This window comes from Stegodyphus dumicola, chromosome 5 (genome assembly GCF_044657685.1).
Source record: "Stegodyphus dumicola isolate Sdum_Otavi_A_Nest chromosome 5, ASM4465768v1".
NCBI classification, from domain to species: domain Eukaryota; kingdom Metazoa; phylum Arthropoda; class Arachnida; order Araneae; family Eresidae; genus Stegodyphus; species Stegodyphus dumicola.
This window is the reverse complement of record NC_140772.1, coordinates 38,236,945-38,257,655: the sequence shown is the minus strand read 5'-3', so window position 1 is coordinate 38,257,655 and position 20,711 is coordinate 38,236,945. Positions and strand designations below refer to the sequence as shown.

The window sequence follows — 20,711 nt, the reverse complement described above, 5'->3', positions numbered from 1 at the left end:
TGAAAATTAGTTTAAGAGCAATATCAAAAAATAATTTTAAAATGATCATGTCTTTAGAATTTTCGATACACAGTCAGTCTCGCGAGCTGGAGATAATTTATTTGTTTATTTTATTATTTATTTTTTATTTGTACAACGTTGCCATTGCTCGCTTTGAAATCCTTAAGTTTGTTAATTAAAAATTCATTGAAGTTTTACAAAATATGAAATCGATAATAAAACAAATTTCAAAATTCCAATTTGAGCTCCGAGATGCCCATATTCGGAAGAGGATTACGTTATTAAAAATTTGATGGCTCTAGGTACCGTTGTTTTATCACAGTGCGAGAAGTATACATACATTTATGCAGATTCTTCATTATTTAATTATTTTAACTATAATACAGGGCGATAATATTTGGTGGCAACAATTTGAAAAGTGAAACAACGCTTGTTGTGAATCAACGCAAAATACCAAAACGGAATTAATAGTCCTTCTGGGAAAATTGCCCCTTTGGACTAATAATTGAATTATTAAATTAAAGAATATTTAAAGAGATAAACAGACATTTAATAAATTATTAAATTAATTATAAACAGTTAAATAAAAAATAATTTATCCAAACTCGTTTTATTTGGGTTTCAGACTGAAATTACAATTACACACAGAAACTGAGAATTAGCTTAGCCGATCCCTGTCTGAATTTAAGCCTTGATTTTGTGTATAAGGCACTGTTTCAAGGGATGACGGATACAAAAACCACTCCTTTTTGCAGCAAACCAACGAAATACGATAAAAACTATTATAATGAGAGTTTTAGAAGCAATATAAGGATGTTGAAGGATATTTTAACGGAAAAATATTGCTTTGAAAATAAAGAGGGAAGAGTACAAGGCTTTATCGCGATGCCCTGTCGATGTAATTCAGGTCGTCAAGCAAAAATTTTCTTTGGATACGATATGATAGAAACGTGAGGATAAACGTAAGCCTCCTCTGTACAAGTACCAATAGTGGTCCCCTGCGTTCGATTACATTGCTCAAAGAGTTTACAGATCTGCAGTAGGAAGTCATTAGCGTGGCACGCGCACGACTAAAGTTATCACTTCCAGTACTTTCAGGAATGAAAATTTTAACCACTGTCATAAATTCATTACGCTTCCTGGAGAATAAGCCTTTGACATGTGGGAAGCTTTTCTTTCTTTGAAAGTCTCAATCCCTGTCCAAGGTTTGTGTCCGAGAGAGGGAAAGACAGGCCTGCATTTAGCAGTTAGAAGCGATTTGTAAGGCATTATTTGTTATTAAAATAAAATTTCTTTGCTGAAATTGTGGTTCACTTACAGAAAGGAAGTACGGAAGCAGTTTTATTTAGAACTCATGTGGGCTCCGGCTAAAATTATGATTTATCTCAAAACCTGAGAAAGGCTCCAGAGCAATTTAAGTTCTGATTCCTTATTTAGAATTTGCTACTGTACTATCAATCAACTTGAGACCACTGCATATGTTAGAAAGTGTACACGTCCACCGTTCTACCATTTCGAACAAAGAGAAAGGAATGAAAAAAAAAAATGCATGAAACAATAGATTACGTTACATCCAGCATTTAATTCCAAAAATTGTTAATATCATGTCAATCAGTCGATGACAATAGGAAGGCATCGCCTTGTTTGGCATTACCGGCGAGACTGCCAATTCCAGCAGCCCTGACCTATTCTAGTTGAGAATTCTAGCCGACCTATTCTAGCAGCTCTTTCTAGCTGAGAAAAGCAATTAACTATCCATTCATTCATTGACCGGGAAGATAAGAAAGCAGTTGCTATGGCATCTATTCCATCTTCGACATTTCCAACCACTACACAACGTTAACTAACTAACGTTATCGCTATGAATATTTTTGTCAAATTACGGGAGCATTTTTCTAATAAACCTGAAAACGAAATTGTGACTTTTACTGCTGATTTAATTGGCGTTTCAGTGATAAGCACAAATCCTATGAAAATCGAACTGAAAGAAAATGGCGTATTTTCAACTCCGGGGAAAAACGACCGCTAAAAATCGATACGCAAATCTGAATCAAACAATATGATGGGCTAAATTTAACAGCAAAACGAAGAAAAGTTCACGGTTTCTTTTTGTGGAATGAAATTCCTACTGCGGCAAAAGTTATTAAATGATGAAGTTGATTTGCTTGATATGTCTATTCGCGCAGTGGAACAAATAATGAATCATTCTGGGTTTGGACATAAAATCAATTTGATTAAACAGGACGATATTCAGTGCTGCAGGCACAGATATCTAACAGATATAAAAAATATCATGAACAGGGCAAGAAAATTGACTATACCGATGAAATCTGGGTAAAATTTGGGCAATCTAAAACCAAATTTTACAGGATACGACAATAAAAAGTGCTAAGAGAGCATTTTTGAGCGGCCTTTCAACGGTTTAGTTGATTTCTCAAGAAAAGATTCACGGCGCATAGTTGTTCATGTTGAGAACGAAGACTAGTTTATTCCTGAAGCATGCTATATAAAAGTATCGCGAGGAAATGAATGCAGAATACTATGAAAACTGATTTGTAAAACAATTACCGCCTAACTTGCAACCTAACAGTGTAATCGTGTTGGATAATGCGTCTTACCTTAGCGTTTTGTTTGAAAATATTTTTTCTTGAAGTACAAGGAAAGCAGACATTTAGCTTTGATACACAAGAAAAAATATTCCTCGGGGAGCCAATATGCTGAAAGCAGAACTTTTAGTTCTCGTTTCTAATGTTCAAAAACAATTTGAATTGCGTCCATGTTCTAGCTGCTGAAGACGGATACATTGCGCTTTGTTGGCCACCATATAACTGCCAACGAACCGAGCGGAACTCATATGGAGTAGTATGAAAGGATATCTAGCATCTGAAAACAGAACTTTAGAAAAAAAAAAAAAAAAAAAAAAAAGAATGAAGTCCATAAATTGATTGAGGAAAGTATCGAAATGGCAACTCTTTCGCAATGAGTGATGTACGTAATAGCAGAGAAAAGAGAACATGTGAAAATTAGATTGCCTATTGGAGAACACCGTTCAGTGCGTGAAATTTAATGTTGATGAGTCGGATATTTCAGGTTCTTCAGACGACGATCTTAGTGAGAAAGAATACTCGGTTAAGAAAAAAGGCTCTTTTCAGTGCCATAAATTAAGAAGAAAGCAAAACTATAAACAGTTATAAGTAACGTAACAAATGGAAGCTAATGTCTCATAAAAAATCCAACATGAATGTATTCTACAGTTGATCACGAGTGTTTAAGATCTCTGAATACTGGTAGTTCGACCTGGGTTCGATTCCTATGTGTAACATGCATATGAGCCATTTTTCTTTGGAAAATGTTCCATGAGTGCATCTTCCCTTATAGTCAGATAGCCCTCATATGCTTTCCCATATTCCAGTCACCTAACCTAGCCAATATTGAAGTATTGATCAATTTAATTAACTACAAAGAATTAGGATTCAGTACAAAGGAAGAAATGTCTTCGGGTGTTTCGACTCAATTTTTCCGGGTCAATCGACTCTACTACATTCAAATCTATAATGAAAACGAGAAAACTCAACATTCAACGGAGACGTAATAATGTGTGACAGTTCATTAAGGTAACACATGAGATGAGAATGAGGAGAGAAAATGTTAGCAATGTCTAGGGTACAATTATGTAACGAAGAACTGAAAACAGAACATGAAATGCACAGGATGTGGGACGAAAGATCGTCAGAAGAGTACATGCTGATCCCAAAACTCAAATGTGTAAACTTCCTTAAAATCAATGCAAAATTTAATGCGGGATTAAACACCCGATACGATAGTAGAGAGAGGAAGTACGCGTGGTATAAAAGGGAGGTACAAAAACTTGAAAAGGATAAATTATGAATAAGCAACCAGTCATTAAAATTAACTTATAGCATTCTAGAGTGAAACATGATATCTAAGAGAACATCTAGAACAGTACAGTAATATAAAACTAACAACCGTACAACAGTCATATGATAGAGAAAATCAACTTCAAAATTTTCAGCTCAAATTTCGAAAATTCTGTCTGAAAGACAAAGCAAAGACAGCAGTAATAAAAACAAATCCAGCTCTAGCAGCCCTGGAAGTTTTTAAGTACTCAGATAATCACTATAGTACGAATAGAAGGGAATAACCCATTCCTGATACTCTCCATTGCAAGAGATGCATCCAATACTAGCTACCTTGGAACACATCCTTAGAACACAAGAAAGCTCGCAAATCATAATAAGCAGAAATTTCAATGGTAAACAGCCAATCTGAAACCCAGCAGATCCGAACCACAGGGCATTAAAAAATCTGTGAAATTCTGGACTTAACAAGCTTAGCAGTACCACGATCCCTGCAACCAACCAATATTCTCCGGCTCATGGAAGATTTTACTCTAATCTGAAAGATGGAACCAAGAGATTTTATGAACTGGGAAGTAACAGAAGAAGAAATCTTTAGTGATCATAAACTTAATCTAATGTAAAGAAACATATAAATAGAAATATGAAGCTATCACGTGGAAAATGGTTCAAATTTAGACAAAAACTATAAATAGTTACAGCCAAACTCTACCAATCCGAGGAATAGCCGAGATACACTCTCAGATAAGGGAAAATTATTCATTAAAGAAATTTATGAAGATATGAAGCGGTAAAAACAAAATACATTAGAGTAACCCTTGGTGACCCAAGAGATAACAACAATCGGAAAAGGGTCAAAGCATTACGACGGTCAGGACCACCAGCGCACATCAACGGACTAAAGGATAAGACATGGGAAGATTTATAAAAGAGAACTAGCTTCCGAAGCCACAAGCCTATCAACTTCCGAAGCCACAAGAGCTTCATGTGATAACTTCTGGGATAGTGTTTGTATCTCCTCACCTTTCGGATTATATTCTACAATACTGTCAAGGGTAAAAGTTCAGGTCCCCTATGGTTAAATGTCATTACCAAACGAAATAAGACTACCACAACAATGATAGAGGACACCATGAGAGACAAAATTAACTAGCATTTCTTCAAAGATCCGAGAACAGAGGATACTGCCCTGACAAGGAAATGAGGGAAAGCGCGGAAGCCCCTCCAGATACACCACATGTCCAGTTCACAAACATGGAAATCAGGAAGGTAGTAGACAACTAAAAGGAGAAAAGCCTTATGATTACACAAACTTAACATAGAACCTAGGCGAGGAACTAAGGATCGCAAACAAAAATAGCGTAACTGAGCTGTTCAACTCATGTCTAAATTAAAAAAAAAAAAAAAAAAAAAAAAAAAAAAAAAAAAAAAAAAGTTGTTGCAGGAGGCTTACACAGACCCAAGGTCGATTTCCGAGTTACTTTACCCGTTTTCTCCACCAAGACATGAGCTGCGTCAGCGGCACGCTTATTCACAAAGCCTACAGACCGTTTCTACTGCTGTTTGCTCCGATTGGTTAAAACAGGAAACGTAGGGTTACAGAACCTAGTGCTTGGCGACATTTGGTTCATCGCCTTTAGAATTTGTATTTGAGCGTGGTGTACCAAAAATTGTGCATGACCCTCCGGAGAAACCGCAGCTCAGCGGTAAAGAGCGCGAAAAAAATTCTTCGGTTCTATCCCTGCTCGTAGCTTTCATAAACTCTGCTCTACACGGATTTAGTTTTATTTTAATTTTATTGAATGACTTTTTCATTATTTGTCTTTTCGCCTTCCGGTGCGGTGTTAAAAATTAAACGCCTTTATTTTTCTCTATTTTTGTTAATTTTTCTTATTTTTATTTACTGTTTTGTACTCTTTGTAGTACGTACCACTAGCAAGATTACGATCCAAGATCCCGAAAAGCGTTTCAATAGAAATAGCGCATAATGGAATAAAATATAATTTTAGTTATACTTACTTTTCATAATTTAGGTAAAAATGAATAGGTATCCGACGCCCTTAAATGTTTACTGAATGTTTTCATTTGGTTTATTTTTTAATATTCCTGTATTTGTATAAATTAATGCGCTATGGAAATTTACATTATAGACTCTTTCTAACAGAAATGACGAAAAAGTGCATATCCTATCTCCATGTAAACACCTTTTTTTGAAAGGCAATTACGTACTTTTAAAAGTTTAAATTCAAATACAAATAAACTATTAATAAGATCAGTAAGTTATTTAAAATATATTCCACACAATTCCTCCAAGCTTTCATTCATAAACTAAAAAAATATTGAATGAAATAAACTCCGTTTCCATTTGTTTGGCGTTAATTACCACTCCTGCAGGGCGATAACTCACCATTGCAAATAAGACCGCCAAGCAGATGTTTCATCCAATGAGAGCAGACCTTAGAGAAATGGTCTGTAGGCTTTGTGAATATGCCAGCGGCACCCCAACTTCATTCGCGGATGCCATACTATCTTCAGGACTGCAGCTACACCCCGAGATACACATTTCCCACTCCAGTCCGGAGCCCACCAGCGGCCGAGCGGTAAAGACGCTGAACACTGGTAGTTCGGTCTGAGGTTCGAATCCCGCGAACGGGCTGGCTGCATGGGCGTTTTCGTGGTTTTCCCCATGTGTAACGTGTATACGAGCCAGTTTCCCTTAGAAAGTCCTCCACGAAAGGCATCCCTCCCTTTAGGCAGATAGCCCTCCTGTGCTTTGCCATAATTAAGTACACCACCACCACCACCACCCACTCTAGTCTAGGTCTTCCAGACTGAAGTCATTCCTCAATAACTACTAAGCACAGAAAGCATCACAGCAAACACGGCGTATACGTATCACAAGCGACCTAATAACAACAAACTAATGTACCAGCACAAACGACCTCAGGACTACCAGTAAATATCTGTATATATTGTAAATACTCATCTACTTAATAACCTAGCTTGTAAAAGTTAAATAACAAAATTCAAAAATGTGTAAACTGGGAACTAACCAATGATTCAAATAATTGATGTAAAAAATTTATGTTAAATAAAAGAAGGTTGAAAAGATAAACAGCCAAAGGTTGCCAGCGCAAGGCAAGGTTAAGGATAATTATGACTATCTTAAAAACTGAGAAGCACAACAGCTGCGTTTTGTCTCAATTTAAGAACAGCTATAATAGCTTCAGCAGTAACTGCTGTATTATCATGAATGTTATGTAAAAATACATACCAAAAATATGCTTTCTTTTCAGAAAACTTTATTCGGGACAATACAAAATAAGTACATCTTTCATATGAATAATATACTTACATTTACATTATCTATTGGAATTCTAAATAAGAAAAACAAATCACGTAAATTAAGAGTGTAATAATGAACTAATTTTCAAATATGCAAAGTACTTCAAATCACTAAATACTCATGACAAGATGCTGTAAACTAAGATATTTTAAATTTGTTTCTCAGCGAAATTTCAGTTAAAAACATTTAAGAACTGACCAAGATTTAATACAATAACAATGAAATATTATATTATGCACTAAAATACACAGTATCTCGCTAAAAATACACAAAACTATGATCTTTCATCAAAGAGTGCTAAAATGAAATATATACTAGTACATGCATTTGCTAATAGCATGACTAATAAGACGGCATCAATTATTGCTGTTGACCAAAATGTGCGGTTTATATTCCACACAAGCATGACAAGATGCTAAAAACATTTCAATTTTCTTTCAGATTCCTGGTATAATAAAAACATTTACAGGCTTCGTTGATAATTTACATATTTTTAATGCAAAATATCATTATTCAAATATATTATCTTGGAGGTGCATGTTAACAGTAAATGTTGCAACAAATTTTTAATTAAAAATATTCTGAATTTAATTTACATTAAAAGATTTTAAAGCAAATTAATATTTATATTTTAAAACTTAAACGCATTACAAAATCAATCATTTTGCCAATAACGACATAATAATTTCATAAAATAAACTAAAGTTTTATAGTTAGTGGATAATATTTTCTTCATCTAATACTTTGATATACACATGGACATTCTATTTCATATTCAGAAGCTATTGTGCTTTCAAAGAACTGATCTTTTGAATTCATCAATACTTTGATAAAACTGGACATATACAATTAATAAAGGCAGTGCATAAGAACACAATACAGAAGTTTTAAGTAGTGTTGCAATCTATTAATATATAAAGGCATTTAAATTTCAATGCTTTATCACAAATTCCTTATATTAAAACAAATATTACTTTAATATAGTATAAACTCTGAAAACATTATATTACTTTATTTACTTGAAAGAACTAAAGTTCTGTAGAGTAAGTAAAATAATAATAATAATTTGTTTTTAGTTTCAGGAATCCTATGTATACGCGTTTCAGAGAATAAAATTACAGCCTGTTATCTGAACTGAAAAAATTAAACATTTAAACATATAAAAGAAAAACATAATATGCTATAGAAATACTATTTATCCTGCAATTAATGAATGATACAAAAGTGAAAGTGTAAGGTTGTATTTAATTATAAGAGTGGCTTCCATCTTTATACATTATATAACGCAGTTAAGTAACATTTCGTAATTGTATAAATCTTTTTCTGATATTCTTTTATCACTTAATATTCAGGTATACACACAGCTATAAGTGCATTATTAAACAGAAATGTGCTAGAAATGTGCTAGAAATAAATATATCGAAGAAGATTGTTTTATAAAGTTCAAACATCATCATTAAAATACACATTTGAAGAAAATAGTATAAGGCAATATTATATGAAAATATTCCGAATTTCTTTTTCATTTAGATAAATATTGAACAGGATTTTAGAGAAAAATTCACTGTTTAGTTATAACTTGCAAAAGATAATTAGCTGTAATATTTGATATATGAAATAAAAAGTAGATTCATTTCTGTGGATACAACCTTTTTTCTCTTTTGAGTAGAATATAGTAATTCGGAAATTTAATAAAACATAAATATATACAATTTACAGATATATATTTTAAAGAAATATTTACAATTTATAAAATATATATTTTGTCGAAATATTTACAATTTATAGGAATATGTACGTATGTGAACAACATATAAAAAACAGCATTTCATACAACTGACAGAAAAGATTTTTTGTAAACTAGTTTACATTAGAAGTTAATAAAATTACTTTATAATACACTCTAAACATTTACTATCAGTTGGTACCAGTATGCTTATCACTAGCATAATGCCAATATTGTACAAATATAATACCATACTTTAAGAATAAAAATTATACCATACCAATATTACACCATACTTTAAGAATAAAAATCATGGGCGTTTGCAGGGGAAAGGGGAAATGGGTCATGACTATGGTGAAATCGAAAAATTTCAGTTTTTGTATAGAAGCACTACTTGTAAGCCTCCGAAATTAAAGAATAAAAAATTTATTGATATAAATTATTTGTTTTTAGTTTCAAACCATCTTCAAAATTTTCTGCGAAAGCCCATGTCTAGGATGCATGTTTCAGTAGTCAAAGAACTTGATGTAAACAATTCGTTTTCAGTCTCAACCCATCTTGAAAATTTTCTGTGAAAGCACATGTCTAGGATACATTATGAAAGATTAATTTCAGTAGTCAAAGAGCTTACAACATGTTACAGAAGCTTTTACATAAAAATTAATATGAAAGAATAAAAGAAAATATTCGAAAGAAAAGTAGACTGCATGTCTTTTGCAGCATGCCTACTCTGAGAATGACTCAGATGGCTGGGATTCTTGTGTGTTCCTGTCTTACATATTTTTCATAATATAATTTTCAAATGTTCATAAAATTCACTTTTTGAATATCTGAAATTCTGAAGTTTAAAAGTTCCTTTACTGCTGACACCTGTAATCGACTTTTTCTGGAAACTAAATGTTATCTCTAGTTGAAAAAATTCTCCTTACTGGAGTCGATGAATTTAGCTGATCTGATTAATCAGATCGACTATTCTTATCATTTAAGAATCCCGGCCATACCAGCAGAAGTAATTACAAATCGCGGACTGTCCTTATAAGTGAGACGACCAATAGAAATGACGTTAAAAACGCCAGCTTACAACTGAAAAGTAAAGTTCACGAATGATATTTTATCATAAATACTATACTCGACTGAAACTTTGCACTGGAATTTCCTCTTACTAATTTGGCATTCATTATTGTTGTTTATAACCAGCCGTATAAAAGTATATGATATAATATTATTTATTTCAAGACATCTTAATAGGCAAATACATAACTACATTTGCACTGCAGCAAATTTTACCTGATGACTTAAATAAATAAAAATATTCTTCAAAGTAATTCTTTTAACACTCAATATCTATTCACATGAAAAATAAAAATGGGGAGCTCATTCTCCAAGTCAACAATGCGAGTACATTTACAGCTATGGAACTTTCTTTATTCAGAAAGAAAGTAGGTAAAGGATCAAAAGATACAAATTTAAATATTTGTTGTCCTTACTGATAGTGAAGAATGATATTACGTTGATAAGCTAAATATAATGCCAATTGATGAATACCATATTAATTAAAACTTATACATAAAATATATTTACATAATGTTTATACATAAAATTGTTTTTATGTAATTTTATTTTTAATATATTATATTCATAAATGCAGTTAGCAATAATTTCTTTTAAATTTTATCAATGATTGTTCTGCTTCTAATAGTAATAAATTAGATGAAAAAAATGGAAATGACATGAAATTTCCACAGCTTCATTTATTTATTTTAGTAAAACTTTCAACGTACGAGCAAGACCTATACATATTCACCTTTATAGTATCATACTACTCACACAACCCTCCTCTTAGCATGTTTACCATTATGATTTAAAAACTTTTGATTTCACATAATTTTCAACTAATTCCTTATCATATTCATTTCCTAATTTTTTCATCATTTAAAAGTTTATAGTTTTAGAACTTTATTCATAATAAGAATTTCCTGATTTAAATTACAAAGCCTAACGCAAAATTTATCACTGCATGAGATTCAGGATAACACACAGGACAGATGTAAATAGTGAAGACAAAAAATATAATTGACTTCTTTTGAAATATATAACACAATAACGTTACTACTTCTACTCCTGCTTTTAAATCTGCTAAGTTTTCCACCTAATTTCTCCATTCGGATGTGATTTGCATCACATACCTCTTGATATTCAAGCAATGAAATTTGTGAAGTGACAACATTAAATCTTTCAAGGACAAGTATTCCTAACGGTAGGGTACGAACTGCGCCAAATTTGATCGAAAATCCCCGTCCCCCTCTTTTTTAATCCACGAACTGCGCGACGTTTCCTGTCCCCCATTTCTTCCAAGAAGATTGGGTGCTACAAGAAGTCGTTTATCGCCATTAATGGGACATTCTATTGAGATTGCAAGCCTTTATTTTCGTTTATCAATATTGTAAAAATTGTGCATGTAAAACAAATATTAATTTAAAGTCTGGCGTGTGCTAAAAAATAAATTTCTTTTACACTCATTTTAAAGTTTTATGATGCTTAAAGGAATGATGAGCCAGATCATTTTTATTCTCTGTAAGAATTAAAAACTTTTCAAATTGTAGATTTTAGTCGCTGATATATATATATAAAATTGATAGATAAATGACCTACACAAAACAGATACATAATCAATGTATCAAATTTCGGATTTGTAGCTCACCTTAAATAAGTTTCTTGTCTAGATAAATATTAACAAATCTTCTTAGACAGCAGAATGGTTTTAACTTTCAAATTTACCATTTTAGGTAAACAGTTGTAATTTAATTATAAAAATTATCTTTATTAAATCTAAAAATTGGACTTCTTAAGTCGTTCTAAATTCACACTAATATTATTGCAATATATTCCCGTATTAAGCTTTCCATTTTTAATCATTGAAGTTATTTTAAGGTTATTTAACTTGGTTACAAATTCCATATTTTAATACTAGAAACGAACTTTTAACAAATTCCATATTCTAATACTAGAAAATATTTATTCTGTTTTCCAACTGATGTACTTTGGCATACATTTAATTTCTAACACACATTTAATTAATAAATTGATAATTATGAGCGTCATCAGAATTTTTATAATTAAAAAAAAAAAAAAAAAGAAAAAAAAAAAAAAAAAAAGAAAAAACTTCCTTATATTTATATCCTGGGATTTTCAGTCTCCCTTTTAATCCATTCCTTTTTCACATATTGTTGCACTGTACTCAAGTTTTCATGTATGTAAAATTTATATAATTTGTATTGTATTTATGCCAATTTATATTTATATGATAATTTTTACAAATTCTTGCATCGCAACTCTAGTTAACAGAATATGTTTCTAATATCTTGGCAAAGCTTAATCTTCAGCATGTAGCTTATTTTCTAACCTAGTTTCAGGCTGAATTATTTGTTAAATTAATTACTTGAAATTATTTGTTAACAAAGATGGTCGCTAAATCACGCTAATAATATTTCTAACTGTTGTAATTTATAATGCAACGAGTTCGTGTGATTTATAATATAATTCATTTATAATTTTTTCAGCAGTATTGAAATTAATAGCAGATACTGATAATGTTATACATTTAGATTAGAATGATTTAGTTGCCATTGCCTTCTTCACTTATGCTTTTATGCTACTTCCTAATATTACGTGTGCTGTATCTTCTATTTTCTTTAATATACTGTTCAGCCTAATTTCAAAAGGTCTTATGATCAAGCGGAAAAGTCACTAAACATTGGTAGTTCGACCCGAGTTTCTAGTCCCAGTGATCCCCTAACTCTTTCTTTTTTTGCACTTATTTACTGTGTAAAAATGTATAGTAAAAATTTCAGTTCATGAAGTAAAAATACTTTTAAAATTTATTCTTTAAAAATATTGCAAATTTTTCATCTTAGCGTGTCTTTTTACAAATCCCTCTGATAAGAAAAATAAGGAAAGAAATTAACTTGGTTTCAGTGATTGATACCTCAGTGCAAATTATGTGTAACTTTTTCCAAAAGCATAGAGTTTATATGGATATCAATAAATTATGGATTATTTCTCATCTAATTTTCTTAACATTTTTATTCCAGAATTTTCCTTTCACACTGTAGTGTTTAACTTTATGCGTTTTCTATAATAATTTACATTTGTTTATAATTTTACGCGAATGAAAGTGATTATTTAATTGTATAAGCTTTGCTGAAAGATAAACGAGAAAACAAAATTTTATCACTTGCGGTCAAGAGAGTGTTTGATGTAATAATTATTATACATTTTCTTTGATAGTTTTTATTTAATTTCTTTTAATTTATGCATTACTACATAGTTCTTTTCAAAAAATATTTTTCTGTGCCGCTATGTCCGTATTTTAGTTTCAAGGAGTGCGTGCTCCGTGTAAGGTATATAATGCTTAATAAACTTATGATATGAAAGAGATCTAAATTCTCTTCTCATTTCCGCTGTATTTTTTAAATTTCAACCCCTAAGAAATTTACTCTAGAAATCTTAAACTCTTATTTCCTGGAATAAATTCCAGAAAGGATTAAGCATGACTTAATTCGCAATAATAATAAAAGAAAGCGTTATCTTTGTTGTTGCCGAAGCTTAGTTTCTCTAGATTGGCAACAAATCCACTATTCATTTATAGAAAATATATTTCTTTATTTTTATTTTTCTCTTGGCTACAGTTAGCTTCGAAAAATAAAATTGTAACCCTGTGGCCAACGGGGGAAAGAAATTTTGATCGGCGCAGTTGGACTATCTCAGGGCGAGGGGGGGGGGATTTTCATCAGCGCAATTGGAGTACACCCTTCCTAACATATCTCACTTCTTTAGGGATGGGAAAAGAAGCTGAAAATGACAAATTAAAAATTTTATTTATATAACTTAAAATTTTATTTTTAAACTTTAAATTTATTTAGAATATCAAGTTATTAGTTTTTTAAAAATTATTATATGAATTACAAAGCACATAAAAACAGCTACTTAAATGAAATACAGTTCTTCATGTTGGACACTAATTGCCCCCCCCCCCCAAATGCCTTTCTTTTTTAAATCTTTGCTAAAACGAAAAAAATATTCTTCACATTTTTTTTTTTTTTTTAGTTTTTTGTTTTCAGAACATGCTTAGAAAAATAATTTTACACACAGAGCAATATTGACCGTTCAAGAAAACAAAAGAGCTGGACAGTCCCAACTATTTTCATCTATACATACTCACCCACATAAGCATCTAAACTAAAATTTTCTTCTTCATTTCTCTATTTTAAAAATTTCTTTATATAGTTGCAATTAAAAGGACTCATTTCACCAGGTAAGAGAGAAAGACTTCATGCAGCCATCAAGCCTAATTAAATAAATAATACTAGAAAAAACTCAAAATTTGAAATTTTTGGACTTTAGGTATGCAGCAGAATAGAAATAAAATCAATCTATTCTAATCGGAGTTTGCGATTAAATTAAGCTTTTAATTTCCTAACTAAAATTATGAACTAGTTATCAAAATATGTATCAGTAACTAAATAATTTTACATGTTTATTATAAAATACAGTCCAATTACTAAGAACAGTGAAAAAATTTAATCTATCTTACTTATTACTATGAAGCAAAACAAAGAATATAAGAAATATTCAACTAAACCATTTGTGAAGAAGTAGAATAAGGTTTCAGAAAGAAATATCAAACGCTCGAAGGAAATGAGAATGTCCATTTTGTAAAACGAATTTAAAATTAATTATCATTTATAATAAACATTACGCTTTTGGTGTTTAAAACAAAACTGAAAAGCTACAAATTACTAGATCGAAAAATACATGTGATTGATATAGCTATTTATTAAAATGCCCAATGACACAGTGTAATAAATTCGTAATTACTTTTTTTTTTTTTTTTGAAGGCAGGTACACTCCTACACAGAAGAGAGAAACACAACTCACTAGCAGTTAAAGTGAGCAACAAACTGTTACAATTGTGTCAGAATACTTTCTGCAAGATAAATGAAAGTTATAGTCCTTCTTCATTTGCATTCCCCCCCCCCAAGAGCGGCAATTTTTGTCTACTGCGTCTATTTAAAACACGAATTTTTTTTTTCTTTGAAAGCATGTATCTGTGTACTTCTCTGATTTTTGGGGAAAAGTTCTGATTTTTCACAGATCTTTAAGGATACAGTTTATACTTTTTCTGACCGTTTTTCCTTTTCCTATCTTTCAAAGAGAATGGAAACCTCGATTTAAGTTACAATAAATTTTGCACCAATGAAATTAGTTTTTATATACAACAAAGAAACTAAATAAGGCAAATTCAGTGTGCACATATCATGCTCATTTTTTGTTGTCCAACATGAACACCAACAAATTGCATCTGACATTCAAAGGCTCTAAGAACTGTAATATTTTAGCCATTTCCATTCTTGAAGGGCTATATCTGATAAGCAATTAAACTCAACTATTTATTTTCAGCCAAATTGCATGTTACAACTGGAATTTTCTTTAGTACTTTCTTGCTGAAAATACTTTTCATTATCTTAAACAAATTAATAGAATTACTTACATTAATAATAAACACAATGATTTTATTCCAACATAGAATTAAGGCAGGGTTTCCAAGGAACAATTACTTTAAAAATTGCAAAACTATAGTATTTACAACTAATAAGTAAATGTGAAAAATTTAGATATTTTACATTTCAAAAGCAGTATGTATGCTAAGATTAAGTGAAAGAGATAAAAAGAGAGAGAGTTTGATTAACTAATCTATGCTAGTTTAACCAAAATCCATCAGAAAAAATTAAACTGATAGGTGGAGAAACATTACTTGACCGTTTACATAAAATATTCGTTAACAATGGAATACCTTCCCTAATAAATTATGAATAACATATATACAAAATGATTTACACTCAGAAACTTCTTTCCACAATATTCTAAACATTTACTTTTGTTACTACATAATATTTAGATATTTTATTTAATTGCTTCAGTGAATGTATAACATATAAAGCAATATTTCATGCACCAAAACAGAAATGAAATTTTGTAACTTTACATGCAAAGTTTTCATATATGCAGTTCCTGAAAGGAGGAAGAATTACTACATAATTTATATAAAACATATTTTATACCTATAACTGTTTCCAAAATGAGTTCAACTAATGCTTTTCTAAATTATTTTTTAGAAATTTAGTTGTTCTAATTATTATTTCATAATGAAATTTCTATTATTTATTAATTTTTAAAATTTGCATTTTTACTTAAAAAAAACAAACTAACCAGCTAACACAAACATAGGTTGAATTTTCAGTGAAGATCATATGAAAAATTTCAGAAGCTAGGATTATGAAATCTTCTAAAAATTTTTTTTTATTAAAAAATCTGTATTTTTATAAATTAGTCATTTTATTTTCATTTAGTTAGTTTACATCAATAAATATTTGTTTCATTTGCATTAAATACATTAAAAACCCCTACATTCCATAAGACAATCACATAATTTAAAAATAAAATCATCAATAAATATATTCATTGTATTTTTTCATTTGCAAAGTTTACGGATAAATATTTAAAAATAATGTTGTAAAGAAAACAGCTTTGGTATTATAGTTTCTGAAGTCTGAAATTAATTACAAAAATGAAAATCCTTTTCTTAGAGATCTGGGTACTGCACTGTTATATTTCTTTTTTTGAATAAAATTCTTCATTATAGTAATTCTCTAGAAATATCCATCACAATCTTCTGTACATACTTCATCTGTCTTTCTTATACAACACTAGTAAAACAATAATTTTTTTCACTGCTTATAAGAATATTCATTTAAGAGCTATAATATAATTTGTACTAGTAGAGAAAAAGCTGTGTAATAAACATGCATATGCAAATTTATAGCACATAATTCAAAACCATATTAACTACAAAATTAAATTTAAATACACTTTTTTTAAATTAAAAAATAACCCTTCAGCAGGCACAGACATTTTTTATTAGAAATGCATTTAGATTACATTTGTTATTGCAGTATTCATTAATTTATTAGTTTAACGAATTTAACACATTATTATAAAAATATTAATAGTATTATTATTATAGAAAATGTTATAAAAATGTAAATATTTTATGATATAATGTTTTATATCACTTGAATTATCCTGTCCAATAAGTATAGTGTCTCACAGAGACTCATTACTGTAGTCATTTTTAATATTTATTTCTTTTTTATTTGACTTCTTGATTCTTGTAAAATGAACGGAGTTCAAAAATTTTATTATTAGTTCAAATTTTTTACTTGGTTAAAAATTAATTATATTGAAAAGCCCAAATAAAACACTGCATTTTTAAAACTATTATTTACATATATGAACCTAAATATGTGGCTGAAAATATGAAATTGTTATATTTGTTATGCTTACTTATCCTCATGATCTTGAGATATGTAATAAATAAATAATAAAAAAAACTTTATTGTGCAACTTACAGTGCAACTACAACATGATAAAAGTAAGTATTATCTGAATAAATTAGAGGTAAAAATGAAAGAAGGTTTGAAAAAAAGGCTGCAATGGAAATTGAAATTATTCCATGAATCCAAAGTATAACTTTTAATTATCATGGAGAATTAAAATAAAGGAAAAATACACTTCTATGATCAGAACCGTTCGATTTAAAAATGTGCCAGCTTTTTATAGCTCTTTAAAAATCTATTCAGTGAACAAATTCAAGTTTAGAATTTGGGAAAATGCCTTCAGTGGCAAATAAACTAACTAAAAGTTTGATAAGGGATAAATTATTCTATGTGAATTAATATTACCATTTAAATTAAGGAATTTTACAAAGTTAGTAAGTTTAACTTGCTGCTTGAGGGTTAAAAAATTTCAAAATTTCTCCCTAAAGTACCAAAATAATTAAAGCATCATACAATAAAAATTTGGACAAATTATAAAATTTAAAACAATATAAGATGTATATACATATATATTTAACAGATAAGCATCCGATTCTATTTTAAAACTCTATATCAAGAATAAAATAGCCATAGCACCATTTTTTAGGACAAATAGAAAACAGGAAGTTCCAAATTCAGTATTCAGATTGTCAATCCATTTTTTACTGATGAAATTAATATTGATTTCCAATAAAATATAAATATCTTAGAGTATAAAATCCATTTTTTTATTATATGTACATATGTTTCAACATTACTTTGGGTACTTGATATGCACTATCTCCTTGGGGGGGACCCATCTCCCCCCAAAGAGAACTAACTGCAAATACAAAAGAACTATTCCTAATAAAAAAAAAGCCCACCAGCGGCCGAGCGGTAAAGACGCTGAACACTGGTAGTTCGGTCTGAGGTTCGAATCCCGCGAACGGGCTGGCTGCATGGGCGTTTTCGTGGTTTTCCCCATGTGTAACATGTATACGAGCCAGTTTCCCTTAGAAAGTCCTCCACGAAAGGCATCCCTCCCTTTAGGCAGATAGCCCTCGTGTGCTTTGCCATAATTAAATACACCACCTAATAAAAAAAAGCCTTGCATATATCTTTGCTTTTTATATTGAAGAAAGGAATGATGAATTATAATTCTATGAACTATAAACATAAATATTTACTTTTTTAGTTGTTTTATGCTGGTAATTATTCAATGAATATTTTATTGCATTATTAATGAAATACAGCAGCTGCATACATAATATGCACAACTGGATTAAAAATCTTAATTAATATAACTTAAACCTAAAATCAATATATACATCGTGTATCTCATTATATATCACCTGAATTCTGTACAAGAAATAAAAATTACAAAATGGAATGAAATGGAGTTCAGAACAATATCATTACAAAGACGAAATTCCTTTGTAAATGACATTTGTTCAAAGGAGTATATTATGAGCATATATTTGTAAAATTACTCATTCATTCAAAATCACACATAAACATATAATTTTTTAACATTAGATTCTTTTGCTGCATAATAACATTTATAAAAATATAAAAATAACTGCATTATATTGTTTATTGAAAGAAAAAAAATAACAACTAAGTGTGCATTTATTACATCCATTGATCACAAAATATGATTTCATTCCTTCCGTGGACAATTAAATACAATGACCTCAACGCAATGCAACACCTACATAAATAAATATAAATTTACATATTTAAGATACTCAACTGGCTGATGCAACTGATAAGGGAGGAAAATATTTTCCACGCTCATTTAGTCTTCAGTTTAAGAATGCAGAAATCTACTTTGGATTAGTGATTCTGCACATGCTTCAGTTAACAGTACAATGATACAAAAATAAAGGCAATGAAGAGTTAAAATGATGAAAAGAGTAACAGAACTAGACGCCATTCTTTTGGAAATTTGTTGAACTCTCTTCCACGTTTTTGATGGTAGATGAAAAAGATACAGCTGGACATCTACATGCAAATGAAACATAAAAAATCAGATAATAAGACAAAAATATACAAAAAACAAACAAAAAAAAAGTATTATATACCATTATAACATGCAGATTAACACGCATGCATGCCAACACTGAACGGAAAAGCAAAAAGCTACAAAGGAATTTATAAAGCCATGCACAAATTCAATGAATGATTACATATATCATGCAACACCAGTAGTGCCTATGGCAGAGCAGGTTAAGGATAATACTTGAACATACCTTGCAACATAGCACAAATAATTCGAAAAATAAATGCAAAGAAGCGTACACAAAGGAAAAATAATTTACTAATTTTTTAAAGAATTTCTTTCTTTATTTTTTTTAAAGAGAAAAGAATAATCCAAAATTTCTCAAAAAAGTGTTTGTAATAATAATTGAAATTACTTTCCTACACTCCTTGAAAGTTTAAATTATAATACTAATTCTGAAATTCATTTTCTATTTATGAAACTGAACTAAACAAGAAAATATACAGAAACAAAATACACACAAAAACAAAAATAAAAAATATAAACACAAGAGACAACGAAGCAGAGAATTTTTTGCTGTGTAGTTTAAGAAACCTACTTAATTTTTTTCATATTTTCAAAGGAATAGTAAGTAAAACAATGTATAGTTATGCATATGTTTATAATATAAAATGTCTGAATAATTTTGCATAGCTATATTACTTTTTTGCCTAATTCCTCACTATAGAATTCTCAGTTAAATGTTCCAAGAACACTGCACCATAAATGAACGAAGAAAATATGAACATTTTAATTCCAATAATAGTAATAGTGGTATTATTGATAATTCCTTTCACCACATGCTGAGATTTCATATAATTATCTATATATAATAATGCTAAATTGTATTTCTACAGATAAAGATAAAATGAATTATTAAATAAGCTAGTTTCAGTATGAGGTTAATAAGTCAATAATTTTAATAGATAAAATCGAACATCAAAAGTTTAGATGTAGCAAAGCTTTTGATATTATTGCATATATATATTACAGCTGAACTAATAATATATAAATACAAAAACATCACACAACTTTTGAATGAATATGTAGAGTAATTATATAGACGTAAGGCTAATCTTTTTTTAACCTAGCCATATTTTGAAATCTTGAAATCTATTACTACTTTCTTAATTATGTCATTTTCTTCATTCTGTCATTAATTATAAAATTAGGCACAACTCATTTTAAAACTATAATGACAAATTAAAATTGCTTCAACTGCCTTCAATGACAACCTGTTTATTTCATCTGACCATTGAGCTGATATCAGGGAAAATATTCGTTTCACATCTGCATTTAGGCTGGA

The 20,711-nt window shown here is 30.0% G+C and overlaps 1 protein-coding gene and 1 long non-coding RNA gene across 2 annotated transcripts in view; one reads left to right on the top strand and one right to left on the bottom strand.

The window, feature by feature from the left end:
• The window catches only part of LOC118182128 (uncharacterized), a 105,390-nt gene that overhangs the window by 76,119 nt on the left and 8,560 nt on the right, over positions 1 to 20,711 (top strand). The gene's annotated exons all lie outside the window — the stretch shown is intronic.
• Positions 7,159 to 20,711, bottom strand: part of LOC118182127 (proton myo-inositol cotransporter-like) — a 247,413-nt gene continuing 233,860 nt past the window's right edge. The window contains exon 10 of the mRNA XM_085816583.1: positions 7,159 to 19,368. Within this exon, the coding sequence (XP_085672709.1) occupies positions 19,290 to 19,368 (79 nt within the window). The 3' untranslated portion in view covers positions 7,159 to 19,289. The remainder of the gene's footprint in view (positions 19,369 to 20,711) is intronic.